The sequence below is a fragment of the Panicum virgatum genome, chromosome 1K (assembly GCF_016808335.1).
Source record: "Panicum virgatum strain AP13 chromosome 1K, P.virgatum_v5, whole genome shotgun sequence".
NCBI lineage: Eukaryota > Viridiplantae > Streptophyta > Magnoliopsida > Poales > Poaceae > Panicum > Panicum virgatum.
The window spans coordinates 41,938,913-41,953,857 of record NC_053136.1 but is presented as its reverse complement, the minus strand read 5'-3'; the positions used below and the strand labels follow the sequence as shown (position 1 = coordinate 41,953,857).

At 44.6% G+C, this 14,945-nt stretch overlaps 2 protein-coding genes and 1 pseudogene across 3 annotated transcripts; 1 reads left to right on the top strand and 2 right to left on the bottom strand.

Moving 5' to 3' along the window:
• Window positions 1-2,955: 2,955 nt before the first annotated feature.
• Window positions 2,956-8,694, top strand: LOC120709036 (E3 ubiquitin-protein ligase PRT1-like). Of its 2 annotated transcripts, none has more exons than XM_039994552.1 (8): window positions 2,956-3,267; window positions 4,771-4,799; window positions 4,888-5,067; window positions 5,474-5,539; window positions 5,670-5,843; window positions 5,918-6,121; window positions 7,337-7,425; window positions 8,028-8,694. In XM_039994552.1, the coding sequence occupies exons 1-8, from the start codon at window positions 3,152-3,154 to the stop codon at window positions 8,433-8,435; spliced, it is 1,266 nt and encodes a 421-aa protein (XP_039850486.1). In that variant the 5' UTR covers window positions 2,956-3,151; the 3' UTR covers window positions 8,436-8,694. The 2 variants fall into 2 exon arrangements, with proteins under 2 accessions (XP_039850486.1, XP_039850480.1); XM_039994546.1 differs by having other exon boundaries at window positions 5,667-5,843.
• Window positions 8,695-11,331: 2,637 nt separating this feature from the next.
• On the bottom strand, window positions 11,332-13,248 carry LOC120709020. The gene is made up of 5 exons (XM_039994525.1): window positions 12,817-13,248; window positions 12,645-12,717; window positions 11,926-12,511; window positions 11,603-11,669; window positions 11,332-11,493 (listed from the first exon to the last, which is right to left on the bottom strand). Exons 1-4 carry the CDS (start codon window positions 13,222-13,224, stop codon window positions 11,645-11,647), a joined length of 1,092 nt encoding a protein of 363 aa, XP_039850459.1. The 5' UTR covers window positions 13,225-13,248; the 3' UTR covers window positions 11,332-11,493; window positions 11,603-11,644.
• Window positions 13,145-14,552, bottom strand: LOC120709029 (annotated as a pseudogene).
• Between the last annotated feature and the right edge of the window lie 393 nt (window positions 14,553-14,945).

The window sequence follows — 14,945 nt, the reverse complement described above, 5'->3', positions numbered from 1 at the left end:
GGGGACAGGCGGGGACGGGCCGTGGCGGCTGGGTGGTGCGCGAGTTCACCGAGGCGAGGGCCGTGGCGGCTGGGCGGTGCGCACGGGCGCAGAGGATGGAAGGGAGTTCGGCAGCGAGAGAGGTCACGGGGGCGGCAGGGGCAGGCGCAGGTCGACAGCGCTGCCAAGCTGGGTGCGGTCAGCGCGGCGCCCCGGCAAGGTGCGGCAGGGCGTTCCTTTCCCCGTCGCCCCGGGAGAGGGGAAGGAGAGGCCGAGAGGAGGAAGGAGGGGTAAAAAAGTATGAACTTGAACCAATTTGACGTTGTTAACGTGTTTTCTGACGGCAATGGCACGGAGGGGATGAAAAATTAAAAACGATGGCACTGAAGGGATGTGCTAATTTTTAATGGCACATAAGGGATGGATTACATTTTCCAGTGGCACACAGGGAATTTATTCTACTTCTTTTCCTGGGAAAGCCCTGGCAGTGGGCAGCATTCCGCTATAATTTCGTCGGTCCGGGTCGTTGGGTGACCGTTGGATCAGTCATGTGGTACTCGCTTGTCACCTACTACTCAGCTGTAGACGGAAGGCTGGCTGAGATTTATTTAAGCATGGTTCGAAGCACTTTCGTAGTTTCGTTTGTCACGCTATTAAGAGGAGAAAAGAAAGCCAGAATTTTTTTTTGGTTTGGAGCTAAGTACCTTGGACGTGTCAACCTGCGGTTTCATAATTCTGTTTCCACGAAACGTCTTGGCTCTTGATGGACTGATGCAAAAGATAGTACTATCGCTAAGTGCTTTGGGCAAGCCATCAACGTCCAGCGTGATGGGCCCGGCTCAGAGTGGCTGATTACCCACCGGCGGGTCGATCACTCGAATTTTTAGCAGGTGTCAGTTGGGTCGTCCTTTTTGGTTCGATTGTGCACTCCATGTTCGAAAGCTTCTCGCCGGCTTTACATCTGTCTGTTGTTCTGCACTACACCTGGGACAGTTTTAGGAAGCATCTAGTGGGAGTAGAAGCAAACACGGTAAGGTATGAAATGGTCATGAATGGCAGAATCAGAGCAACAAATACACGACGGCCAGCATTTGTTTCGAGCTTAGTACTAGTTAGCAGCCACATGGAGAGCCGGGGTTCAGTAATCGCTTGCAGTCCCAAGTGTGGAATGGTTTTCTGAGACCAAGTAACGATGAGAAGACAATGTCAACGCCCGCAGCAGCTGCTCCAATGTGCGCGGGGTAGAGAGGGCAGCCGCATGGCCGTGGCAGTGCGCAGCAGGAAACTCCGCACTTGCCTGGGCTGGGCCCTCGAGACGCATCCAGCCATGTCTCGTCTCTCGTGCCCACACGGCATCGAGCCACCATCGATCATGGGCGCGACCGCTCAGGACTTGGCCGTCTCCTGCTGCTAGCTTTAGGCGGCTGAGTGATATCAAATGGATTACGAGGAAGTGCTAGGCAGGAGAAGTTGGCCGGCGGCGGCCGCCATGCCACCGCCACCGTCAACCAAGACTTCCGACTAATGCGAATCGTTGAGCGGTTGAGGCCATGCCATGATGGAGCTGGACCTAGACGTGATCGGCGCGCCTCCGATACATGGCGGCGTGGAAGTGGATCGCTTCGGCAGGTTCGGTCGCCATCCGACTTGGTTGGGTTACGAAGAGCTGATAGGGTAGCTAGGGATGGAGGGATGCACAAAGGCACATGCGGGATGTAAACGAAGTGCATGCCCAAGCAACTCAATCGTAGTGGCGAATGGTACGGTGGTGTTGATGAAACAATGGTAGCGAGGCGACGTGTGGAGAGAAATTTGTAGCTAGAGTCCATCATGGGCAGAGCCATGGTGATTTTTTATGTGAAGAATGATGACGTAAATATTTGGGTCATTTGCAAAACTGAAGTCCAACTATGTGTTTGTCCCAGTTTTTTCAAGTTTGCATGTTTGTCTCTATTTTTAGTCTTACAGTTGCATGTTTGTCCCTATTTTGTTCGTGGTATATTATTATTTGTTTGCTATGTTTAACTTTTTCGTCAAAATAATAATTTGTTCGTGTTGTTAATTTTTCCCAGAATCCAAAATTTATTAATTAGTGCGAAAAATATCGTGCAAACATAGGTAAGTGTGGTATTGTTTTGAAGATCTTATCATAAGAAAGATAATAGTGTAATCTAAATTTAATTAGAATGCTCGGTTTAGTAGTTATAAGTTTTTTTAATTTTAGATTTGCATTCGCGTGGGTGATGTCATGTCATATTCTCTCCCGCATGCATGCAGACCCCTTTTCTTTTTATCTGTGATGCATGCTATATTAGGCTCTGTTTGTTTTATGAAACTTTTGCATAAGTTTGAGACATTTGGGGTTAAAGACCCAAATATGAGGGATTTTTTAGGGCTAAAAGCTAAGTCTGTGTGGGGCTAAAGAATAAGAAGTCATTCTTGAGGAGTTTTTTTGAGACATTTAGCCTACATCAATTTACTTTTTCACCCTACTACTCCTACATCAATCTATCAATCTACTTTGGGGGGCTAATAGTGAGCTGGATGCATGTATGCCGAGCATTTTGGTCCTTCCTACACTTCATTTAATGACATCTAGTCCGTTTAGCACCTCAAATCAAATAGAAAGAGACTTTTTGTTTTTAGCTCGGGGACTAAAAGTAGTCCAGGAATTTTTGGGAACCAAAATAGGTTTTAGTGAGCCAAAGGCCCATATAAGATCGCACCTACAATCACCTTAAGTGATCAGTAGTCTTAAGTGTGGTTGGCAACATCCGCGGACGGTCAATTTCGGCCCGGTGATGAGGAGTGTATATATATATATATATATATATATATATATATATATATATATATATATATATATATATATAAGGTCTTTTTAATTTGTGCGGCGGCCACCGACGCGACCCAACTGAATCCGGACCCAAATCCAAGCACCATCCAACACCTGTCCCTTTTCCGCCCAGGCGAGAATCACAGCTTCGACGCCGCCATCCTCACGAGGCGGTGGGCTGGGCTTCTTCCGTCCCAAGTCCCCGTGCGGCCGTGCCCCTTCTCCACCCGATGCTTCCGGCATCGCGTGCCCTTTCTCCTCTCGCTGGCGCAGGCGCAACAGATTCCCCCCCACCCGTTCCTTCGGCGGCCAGACGAATCGTGGAGGGGAGGGAGGATGGCCTCCGACGGCCACCCGCCGGAGCCGGGGAAGAAGGAGGAGGTCGCCGCCACCGCCGCCGGGCCTGGGGCCAACGATTTGGACGATCCGCAGTTCATGTGCTGCGTCTGCCTGTGAGTTTGATGACGCCGATACGGCGCTCCCTCCCCCCTCCCCCTCCCGCGCCTCCCCTTGCTGTTTCGATGGCTGCAGTTGGCCTCGATCCTATGTACGCTGGTGGCCGATCGTGCTCAAAATTTTGCCCTAAATTTCTGTACCGGCAAGGTTGCATTGTTTGTGAGCTTTTTGTGTCGATAATACCCCAGAACGCCGCGTTCCACAAAAATTCTGAACACTTAGCAAGCTGCACTATGTTAAAATCATTTTGAGGCTGATCGTGCCAAGGGTCCAGAGGGGCACATTTACTTCCCCATATTCCCAATCAAATCTGTAGAATGGTTCATATGCAGACCGACTAATACCTATAGCAAAATTCTGCATCTAGGAATATCATTAAGACATTAACAGAACCTGATTGCTCTATTATGCCTGGGTATTTTGCGGGAGGTTGGCACCTGAATTTGTGTAGACAGCAGATCTGTGCCACAATTCTCACTTTGGAGCTTATTCTCCGACTCAGGTGACTCTTCGGCATGGTTAGGTTTCGAGGTGGTGTTTCACCGGAGTCTGTGGACCTAGAGGGAAGCCAGCGGTGGTAGGCTGGCTCGGTTGTGGTGGTGCATGGGGCAGTGAGATGGTGGAGAAATTCCCGACCATGGTAGTGGAGGACCGGCAGCCGCCAGAGTCGGAGCGGGGGTGTTGCCGGATCTGGCCGCAGGAGCTGCCAGCAACGAGTAAGCATGTGTTTAGTTTGGGGACAAGGTATAGGTTGGGGCTATCCCTGCTTTTAGGGATGGGTCCCAACTGCCTATTTAATATGAGAGATAGGAAGAGGAAGGTATGGTCCGCATGTTAGCTAGAGAGAGGAAGTGGGATGGATCGATCTACCATTTTAGCTGGATCAGCTCGTCCTCGATCTTGTGGGTATATTCACATTGTTACTTGGACACCCTTATCCTTTTTTTTTTGCCGAGTCAGATACCCTGCACCCTTGTCAGATTCCAAGTGGTATTGGCATGTCCCCAAAAATTTTGCCGAATCGGATACTCGCACCCGAGTCGCACACCGTCACCCACACCCGTGCCCATGTAACACTGTATTTTCCCCTTGGAGATGGTCCCATCCCTCGTTGACTGACCATGCCATTGGAGATGAAGTGGACCAGCAACCTCACTGAGTCCAATGCCTTTTGTAACAACAGATTTATTCCTCAACAACCATATCACAAATGCAACTAATTAAATCGAGTTTATACAAACTTAAATATAATATCTGATGACTCTGTTGGCTTTCTGTTGGGTTCGTATGATGCCAGTGCTGGTTGGGCACCACAACCATACTGACCCTCCATATTGCAGTTTTCGTATATCTCTAAACAACATGGTAGCACTGAATTCTGTGTGTGCGTACAACACACAATCTTTTTTTTTCTCTTTTTGATTTGCATTGAGTATTATGGCTTCAATTCTGAACAAATGTACCATTGATCTCATCTTTTTACTCCATCTGTTTTGCAGGGATCTTCTGTACAAACCAGTTGTTATCTGTAAGATTTCATTTTTTTTTTACATTCACATTACAGCAGCTTGGCTATGCCATACTCTTCAAAACTCATTTATCATCTACCGGTGCAGCATGTGGCCATATGTCATGTTTCTGGTGTGTCCACAAAGCTATGCATATCTTCCGGGAATCAAAGTGTGCCGTGTGTAGGCAGCCCTATAAACATTTTCCAAGTATCTGCCAGCTCATGCATCACTTAATCCTAAAGCTTGAACCTGCAGACTACAAAAGAAGGGAAAAAGAAGTACTAGGTGAGTTTTAAGCCCAAAAACTAATATACTGTGATATGGCATGTAAAATGCAGTTCTTCTGTGACGGTATGGTTCTATTTACAAGTAAAATCTTCTAGATTTGATGTTCGTACATATTTAAGTCTCGTTATTTCACATCTTCTAGAGTACACTGGTTTTACTTAGCAAACTTTGCATTAATTGAAGATAGTTATAGGAACATTTTATTGAGGTGGTGCGAGTATAAACTTTTTAGTTGTAGAGGGTGAGCATGTTGGCTTAGGTTGTTTCATTGCTTCACAGTGATTGGTTTGGAGCCTCGCTGCTTCCGACAGTGCATTTTCCCCGGATTTTAGTAGTTAGTGCTATCTACACTTACTTACCTTTTGGGAATTAACTCTATTTTCATTTTGGGCTTACCTTTCAGAGGAAGAGAAGCGTATAGAAACATACTCTCCCCAAATCATTGAGTTTTTAAACTCCAAGAACAATGGTAAGAATCGTGCCATATAACTACTTATTTCCATGTCCATGATATCTCATAAGTCTTAAATATTTATCTCCATTTCCATTACATCTCATAAATCTTAAATATGATTTACCACTTTTTTTATGGTAAGAAGTTGGAAACAATGGGGAGAACAGAAATGAAGACAGTAAAACTCGACCTCCACAAGAAGCTTCCTTGAATGGCAGCATTGTGGATGTGCACTCAAAGAAAATTAAGTTGGAGGATGTTTCATGCCCTCTCTGTAAGGAGATGCTGTATCAACCTGCTGTTCTCAATTGTGGTCATGGTAAATTCTAATCTCAGAATAAAAAACATTTTAACTTGTTTTTGAGATATTAACTTATGTTGGTTTTGTGACAGTGTATTGTGTATCCTGTTTGCCTTGCTTGAATGAGGAAGCACTCAAATGCCATGTTTGTGGAAGTCTTCACCCTGGAGATTTCCCTAATGTTTGCCTGGACCTTGATCATTTCCTGGAAGAATATTTTCCAGCGGAATATGAATCGAGAGGGCAAAAATTTCAGTCTAAGAAGGGTGAATGCAACCGTGAAGGATCATCTTCAGGTAAACTCTTGTCGTCAAGCTCTATCTCACTTTGCATATTATCTTTTATCTTCTATAACAAGGTAAGATGGCCTATTAGTAGTAACTGAGATGGAACTGGTAGGTTGGCATATCTCCATTAGCAGTAACTTATATGGAGAGAATCAGTAATCCATACCATGCATGAGATGAATGATTCCTTCTATTAACTTGATGTGGTAGTGTTAAGCTATTCCCTTGCTGGTCCAGTCAATGTCGTGCTTGGTTAGCCATTATATTCCATATTAAGTTGTTCGCCTTGATTACCCATGCTAGTAATGGACGGCCACCAGTAGTTTTCTTATAATTGTCTCATTTAAGATGAGTACCAACAGTCATGCTTATACCTCAATAACCTTACTTTCTTATGATCGACCAACAAGGCATATACTCTTCACGTTGTTGAATAAACACAAATTACACTTCAGGTTGTAGTTTCTGTAAGGAACTATTTGTAACATTGGGGAACTTAGTCTTAGTTTATGGTGCAATTTCACTGAGTACTCCAGCAGATTATTTTATTCTTTCAGTTTTGGTTGGCTTCTAGCAATAATGTGATACAAATACCTTAGATGGAAATTGTATAGGATATCTTTTGGAAGGTTTTCTTGTGCACTGGTTCTCTTTTATCAATATGCATTTCTTCCTGATGAATTAATTTACTGACATGTAATGCTGTTTTAGTCATTAAATCTTTCCATTTAGGGAGGAGTACTAGCATCTTGGATCTAATGATGTTAGTTTGTGGATGAAGAGGGATATAGTGTTCTTGCTATGATCAGAGAGCGTCAATTCATTATTGTTGGTTGCTCTATGCTGTCAGTTGATGGCTGTCTGGTGGGGCAGTGTGTAGTTGGAGTCTTCTAATTTTTAGTTTTGTAGAGCTAGCACTAAGCTGTAGAAAGTTATTTACACACCAGAAGTACACACTGGAATCTGGACAGTTGCAGGGTCCACTACTACAGGAGGGTGCAGAAGCATCTCCTACTAATTAGTAGTGTTGTAGTTGTGCCTGGGATCTCTCTTTTAAGGGACTGTGTTTGTTGAATCACATCAAATGGTATAGATACATGTGCAAGATTAGTTTGCATTTTCCTTTTGCCTTGCTATAAAAATTTGCACGCTTCACGTTGTCCATATTGACTATTTTATCCCCTTCCCTTTGTGTTGCTAACTCGAGTGTTTTGTGCTGTTTAGGTGCTTCAAGTACAAAACGAAGCAGCAGGGCACATCGTGTTGAGGACATATCAAATATTCACATTGGCGTTGGATGTGACTCATGTGGGGTATGTATAAGTTGTAATAGTTGGTAAAACTTGGACTCTCAGAAAACCTTTACCGACATAGTAGATAGACTGATTTCTTTCACTTCAGGATCGTTCACCTTTTGGTTGGTAGTTTGGTATATTCAAAGGTGCTAATAACTTATACAAGCATAGCCATGATAAGTAACATGCTAAATGTGACAACCAGTAACGTAGTTAGCTTTCAGTTTTGATACTTTCAGAGCCTAAATATCTGAGTAGCTTTTTACAAGAGATCACTAGTTTGCGCCTCTTTGCTTTTTTAGAAGTTTATCAATATTTGTTCTTTTTTCAGCTACCAAAAAAAGAACGGCTGCCACTTGTTCTGTAGACTTCTTAGGGGAACCTGGCCATGCAGATCAAGTTGGTCTGTAATACTCGTCTTCTAGCATTTGACCTTTTCTTGCACAGAACTCAGTTATAGTAGCTTTTATTGATGGTAAATTTGTCTAGGTGGTCATTCGTCTGTGATGAATCCTCTACGGTTGTATAACCTTAATATCAAATCAGATGACAATGATCTTTATCATGCGTTGAATTATTCTCATCATTTTGCTAAGATGAAACTGCTGAACACCATGCAGGCATATCCGATACGTGGTAAGAGATACAAATGCAAGGACTGCACCGAGCTAATTGGCTTCGACCTTTGCGAAGCCTGCTACAACTCCAGTTCAAAACTTCCAGGACGCTTTAATCAGCAGCATACCCCTGACCACAGAATGGAACTTGACAATTCAGCACTCTTGCAAAGGTTCCTGAGGTTTCCACCCGAGGAGGGACAGCAGGAGCTGATGATGGAAGAGGCGGTTGTTGTTCCTGGCGCTATGCTTGAGTTAGTCTTTGACAATCAAGGAATGGCGGGCAATGATGGGGGTCCAGGAGATGCGGCCATGGGGGAAGCGGTTGGTGCTCCTGGCGATATGTTGCACATAATCATCGATGACCAAGAAGGAATGGGAGACAACGGTGAGGAGGATCAGGAGGCCTAACTCAGTGACGCTGCTTCTGTGCGTGAAGCCGTTCATCTTATGTTGCTGGGGGCAGGTTACATGTATGTAATGTGAAACGGAGGGGATTGCATGTTTGCATAAGCTCAAAAAATGGCTGGATCGGCCTTGTTTGTTTTCGTGGCTCTCTTGTTACTGTCATCAAATGGCCATATGAATTTTTCCGCAGCGTCTGTAAATCCATGCAAGTGTTTGTTTCAGTGGAAATACAAATAAGGATGTGCAGAATTGCATCCGTAAACCCGTACCAACTTTTTTTTTTTCAGGGAAGGAGCTGCATGAACGTAGGCGAACTTGCCGTCAACGTGGGGCGGCCAGTTGTGGCCGCTGACCACGAGAGTTCTGCTGGACTGCGGCTGCCGGCGCATCAGGCACGGGGAACGGCAATCGGGTGAGATCACCCAACCAGCGGCAGCCAGCATGGGCTGCCGGAAGGGTCAGACATACCAACATACTTCCATGATCAGATCCAAGAATCCGCATGCATACATTTTGAAATAACCTAAAATACGGTGGGATCATGGTGAAGTTTGTGAGCAGGGCCACTGCATTGCTCAAAGTTTCCCATGAACAGAGTCATCATGACTCTTGAGAGTAGGACATACAGTACAATCTGAAGCAGGGCCGTACCGGCAAATTCGAAGGCCCTGTGCGAAACTATGAACTGGACCCTAGTACCATCGTTGCGCCTGCGAGTGCCCAGTGAAATCCGGAAGGTGGAAGTGCAGACGTGACTTGTGCCGTGCCTGGCGAGCGGTTATAGTGGAAGCGAAAAAGATTGCACTGCGATCTGCAGATTTGATTGAAAGACAATGGTCAAGCGGCATATTTCCTCTTCTATGACATATTTGGGCTACAGTTTGCTTCGTATTGGATCAAAATATAACTAAAACAAAATCTACTATATAACTATACCTAGTATACTCGTTATATTTTGGGGCCCCTAAATTTTGGGGGCCCTGTGCGATCGCACGGCCCGCACGGGTCTAGATACGGCCTTGATCTGAAGCAGAACAGAGTATAGTCTTTATTTCACACATCGTATACAAATCAATCAACGACCTATCCTGGTCCTGGAGGCACAAGATCTGCGTATTACAACAACAAAAAATATGACCTGCAAATTAAACTACACCGGCTGCTGCGACATTCATGCTAGCTCTGGTGGTCCTCAACTCGTGATCGTTGGGCGAACGCATTCACCACAGACTTCGATCACGAAACTAAACAAGAAAAAAAAAACAATCTTGCTTACAAACGAAAACGAAGAAGAAATCAAAATCGCGCGGCAGAGCGGCAATCGCGAATCCTACGCGACGACGTGCGACGGCCTGAAGCAGCGGGCTATGTGGATGTGAGGCAGGCGGAAGTGGTGGTGGTGGTGGCCGCGCCCCGCCGACGCCGAGGCCTCCACGGCTCGCATGAAGCGGTCGACGCCGCAGGGGACGGCGACGGCGCCCTCGTGCTCGAAGCCGTACGCCTCCCGGGCCTCCCCGAGCAGCTCCAGCATCCGCGGGTGGCCCAGGCGCGCCACGGGCACCGCCACCCGCCGCGGCGCCTCCCCGCCCTCCCCCTCCACCCAGAACGTCGTGCACCCCTTGGTGGCCGCCGCGCCGTCGCCCGGCGGCGCGTCGTGCCGCGCCGGGGTCCCCGCCAGGAGGTGGGCGCGGGCGCCTTCCTGCCGCTGCGCCGTCGCCGTCCTCATCCGATCCTCTCCCCGCCGCGCGTCTCCCCCTCGAAGGAAGCTGTGGCTGCGCTGCGCGCTCTCCTTCCGCCGCCTCCTCGACTAAGATCGGACGTGGCCGTCTCGTCCCGCCTCCCTCGGAGCTGTGGATTGGTTTAAGCGGAGAGGAAGGCGGTCGCGCGCGGGGCGTGCGTACGTGCGCGCTTTCCGTTCGCTTCGCGTAGTACGCGCGTACGCGGCCGGCGCGCGGTTTCGCGCACTGGACTGGATTGGCCGCTCCGTCGGACTCGGATTCTTGATTTCTTGGTTCCTCTTTTTATTTGAAATCGACTCGAACTCGGTTCGGCCACGTTTCGCGGATGCGAAAAAAGATATTCGGCAGAGGAAAAGCCCGTTAACCTTGGGCCCGCTGAAGATTACAAGGCCCGTGAGGCGGCCATTATGTGCCCCAGCATATTTCCTTTGATCCCACAGAAGGCGGCCTGCCGCACACGGCACACCGGTTTTTTCTTGAATACACAAGAAATATGTGCATCTCTTTGAATACACAGGCATGAGTCGCCTATCATGTCACGACTTCATACGCTAGACTGCCTTAAACTAGGTTACCTGTCATGATTTGGGCTAACGATTATACATGAAAAACGACTCCTCACGGACTAAACAGCCGAGTTTGAAGTCGTGATGTGCGCAAGTAACTGGCTGCATGCTGGATCGCTGCCTCCACTACCCCAAGAACCCTTGCATTTCACCCTGATAAGTCCTAGTTTGGCAGCAAGAGGCAACAAACCCAGGGATGGGAACCCCCGAGGGGGATTTTCGTGGCAGGTGAGAACCCCGTCAATTCCATGTGGAGGAATTCCCGCTTGGGATTCATTCCCTGTAGCCATTTGGAAGACAAGGGGTGGAAATCCCTAGATACAAAGAAAATGCTCAAATAAATTGGAAAAATGAAAAAAAAAGGTAACATGCGCCTGTTCTCTGGCAGCTGCTGCCATGGTTAATGGTTTGCCGTACATAAATAAATTACAAACCAAATATTAACGGTTATCAAAGACATGCATCTAACAGATTTGTACGTATCATCCCGCCATAACAGGTACTTGCATGCATACAAATAACACAACTGCAAAGAATCAAGAGGAGTCTTGTAACGCTGTTAATAGTCAACTGCCATGTTGATTCATTACAATATAATTCCAGAACAGAAACCATTTGCTTGTAGCTCACAAAAATTCAGGGGATAAATAGAGCAAAAATATGTTCACGTGGCCTTCAGAATAGCAGGATATACTATCAAGGAAGATTTGGTTCTGCACTATATTTGACTTGTGCATGCTGATCAAATGAGCTGACCTACAATTTGAAGACTAGGCTTTTTCAGTTATTAACCTCTACAATATTTGAACAATCTAGGAACAAAAGAATCTAGGAACAAACCAGCAAGTATAAATGAGTAACTCACTCTGCATTTGTGCCACTCCTGTCACGAAATAACTTCTACCTTCTATGCACTGTTTGCAGCAAGTGCTCTACAAAATAGCACAAAGAAAGTTTGCATTAATTATATAATTACCAAAGCATATGAAAAAGTAATGACACAAAGCTTCAAGCATGCATGTCAATATTACTTTTCTAAACACAAAATCTAATGGTTATGCATTCAAATAATCAAAACACCAAAAACTAAAAGCATGAACTACCATAGCTGTATCATCCATGCTACCATGGATACAAGAACAGGTACAAGCTGCTCCAAAGTACAACTGAACTGTATAAAGAACATACCTGATTTTTCTCTTTAGCCAAATTAGACGAACTTCAGGATTTTTGGTCTTCATGAACACTTCTCTGTTTGTATCAGATTCAAAGAGCTCCATAGCATATGACTTCTCATCATTTGTTAATTCATTTATAGAATCCACTTGATCAGCACACTTCTCAAAACAAAATTCCTCAGCACGCTTTTTCTTTTCATTCAGAGCTTCCAAAGTTTTGCTTGTTTGACTCTTTTTAAACTCCACATAATCCTCAAGTGCAGATCCAATGTGACTTTGCTTACGCTTTCTCCCACTTCCTCCTTCACTTGGAGCGGATTGAGCTTCATTTTGTTCATTGCGTGCACTTGAGGTCCCTTGGCCATCAAAACTTGAAGCATACGAATTATTGCCAAAGTCTCTAAGATCACTGTGGAAGCTTTGTTCCGAGATACTTCTCTCAGCAGGAGCAGCCATAGGAGCAACAGTTGGAGCAGCCATAGGAGCAACCCTTGGAGCAGCCATAGGAGCAACCTTTGGAGCAGCCATAGGAGCATCGTCAAAAGGATCCTTTTGCTGAATTGAAGTGAAGTTTAGATTCCCTGTGGCAATACTTCCTGTACAAATAAAGTATAATTCATATCATATTAGCTACTGAGAGTAATAGAATAATTGCTAAAAATATCATACTAGATCCTACAAACAACATATTAAGTGCTGAAAGTAACAAATTAGGTGAGAGAACTTCACCTTCATATAGTGCTTCCAATTGGTAAAAGAGAGGAAATGGCTTTTTGTGAAACTTTGCTACTTTCGGATGGTTCTATTGAATAAAAAGTATAATTAGTTCTCAACATTTTCTTACACAGTATAAGTAATATAAATGCAGCATTAACTATATTTTATATACCAAATAGCTTACCTTAATTAACTTCTCCCAGATTTTTGGTTCGGCAAGTATCATGCACAAAGATTCATTCCAGCCATTACCACTTTCCTTTTTAGCATCTCTTAGTGTCCTGTAGTTACCTTTAAGCTCCTTCTCCTTTTCTTGAATTTGTTGCTTTGTGAAGTGAGCTATGGGAAAGCTCTCATTGAACTTGGCTGTGATAATCCTCCACCCTTCTGATGACCAACCATTCTGACCTTTGTATTTTGGGTTATCCTTGTACTCATGTAATATTTCAACAAGCCCTTTCTCGTATGTGGAGTTCCAAGCAGCCCTTGAAACATCACCTGACATGGCTGCATGTCCCAAAGCATATCCAATGACATTATTACAATATATAATATGTCTTACACAGTACACATAGAGTACATTACATTTCATATAAAATAATAGTACTAGATTACATTATTACAAGAACCACACATAAGATCAACTAATTATTGTATGCAGCCCACATCTGATGGGCAATTTGGTCTCGCAGGGTGTTTCCATCGATTGATTCCATTTCATTTGGGTATTCATCATCACCCTCTGGTAGCTCAACGTAATCAGAAGGGTCGATATTGTTTGGTTGGTGATCCAGCCACCCTTCATCCCCATTATACCCTCTAATAATATTGTGAAATGTTGCTGCTGCTGCTAGAATTTTAATTTGGTTTTCAATGGGATGGATTGTACCCACTTTCAGAATTGGAAATCGCTTTTTCAGCACGCCAAAAGCCCTTTCAATGTGATTACGCAGTTGTGCATGCCGATGGTTGAATAATTCTTTATAGTTTGCATATGACCTATGCCTCCTGAACTCACTAAGGTGGTATCTAACTCCTCTATATGGAGCAATGAACGAGGGTGTGTTTGCATATCCAGCATCAACAAGGTAGAACTTCCCCACCGGCACATTAAATCCCTTATTACGAGCAGACCGTAGAACTCCTGCATCAGATGCGGATCCCTCCCATCCACATGATATGAAAGTGAATTTCAGATCAAAATCACATGCGCACATCACATTTTGTGACAATGTTCCTTTCCTGTTTTCTGTAAGGAGGTGCCTTTTCTTCTGCAATGGTGATAGGGATGTGGGTGCCATCTATAGCACCAATGCAGTTCTGCAGTAAAAGAAATTAAATCATGGAGTGAGTGTTGGAATCATGTGTTCTGCGGTTATGATTGGGCCAAGTATCTAGTACCTATAACTAACCTGGAAGAAAGGCATATATCGAGGGTCGGACGCAATCTTGACATGTGTTTGGTATACATCTGGAAGCTTCAGAAACTTATGAGTAAGGGCTGGAATTATATCGAAGAACTCTGTAATTTTCCTATGTATAGTCTCACCACTATGTTGGAATCTCTTTTTTAGCCTCTCGGTGCTCGCATTATGAGAGAGCATGAACATAAACATTGCAAACTGCTCTTCAATCATAACACCACGCGTGTCACGTAATAGATTCTCCACTCTAAGAAAGTGTACTATAGCTCTAAAAATCTCAGACTCCATCCTAAAGTCCATTTTACACCACCTCTCATGACCTTCTAAGACTTCTTTGACATATTTTGGACCGGTCAAAACTGAGGTGTGCTCTGGCTCTTTCTCATCATACATGCCCAATTGAAGTGCGGGGACCAGAACAAAAAAATAATTCATCATCCTCTTCTTCTTCCTCTAACATGAATCTCCTAATTTCCTCTTCCCAAGAGTCCATGATCTAGTATATAGATAATATTATTCAGTAAATTATTATTTACTAACATGGTACAAGGCAGCAACAGCTAAGGTAATGCCTAAAAAATAGAATAGATACTAGATAATTATGGTGAGTTTGCCAGACATGTAAACAAGGAAAGCTTACAAGAAATTTGGCAAAACTCATTTGGGTACATGAGTACCAAGAAAAATAATAATGAAACAGACTAAACCCAGCCATCTAGGTGTATTTAGGAGTTTGTTTACACAGCTACAGGATAGGTAACACAATTAGTGAAAATGTTTTGGTTCAAGATAGTAAGGACATCCATGTCAGGTAGCTGATACAGCAACAGAATAAGGAAGAAACAATCAACTAATATGTTTTGACTTTTGAATCAAGTGATGGAACTGA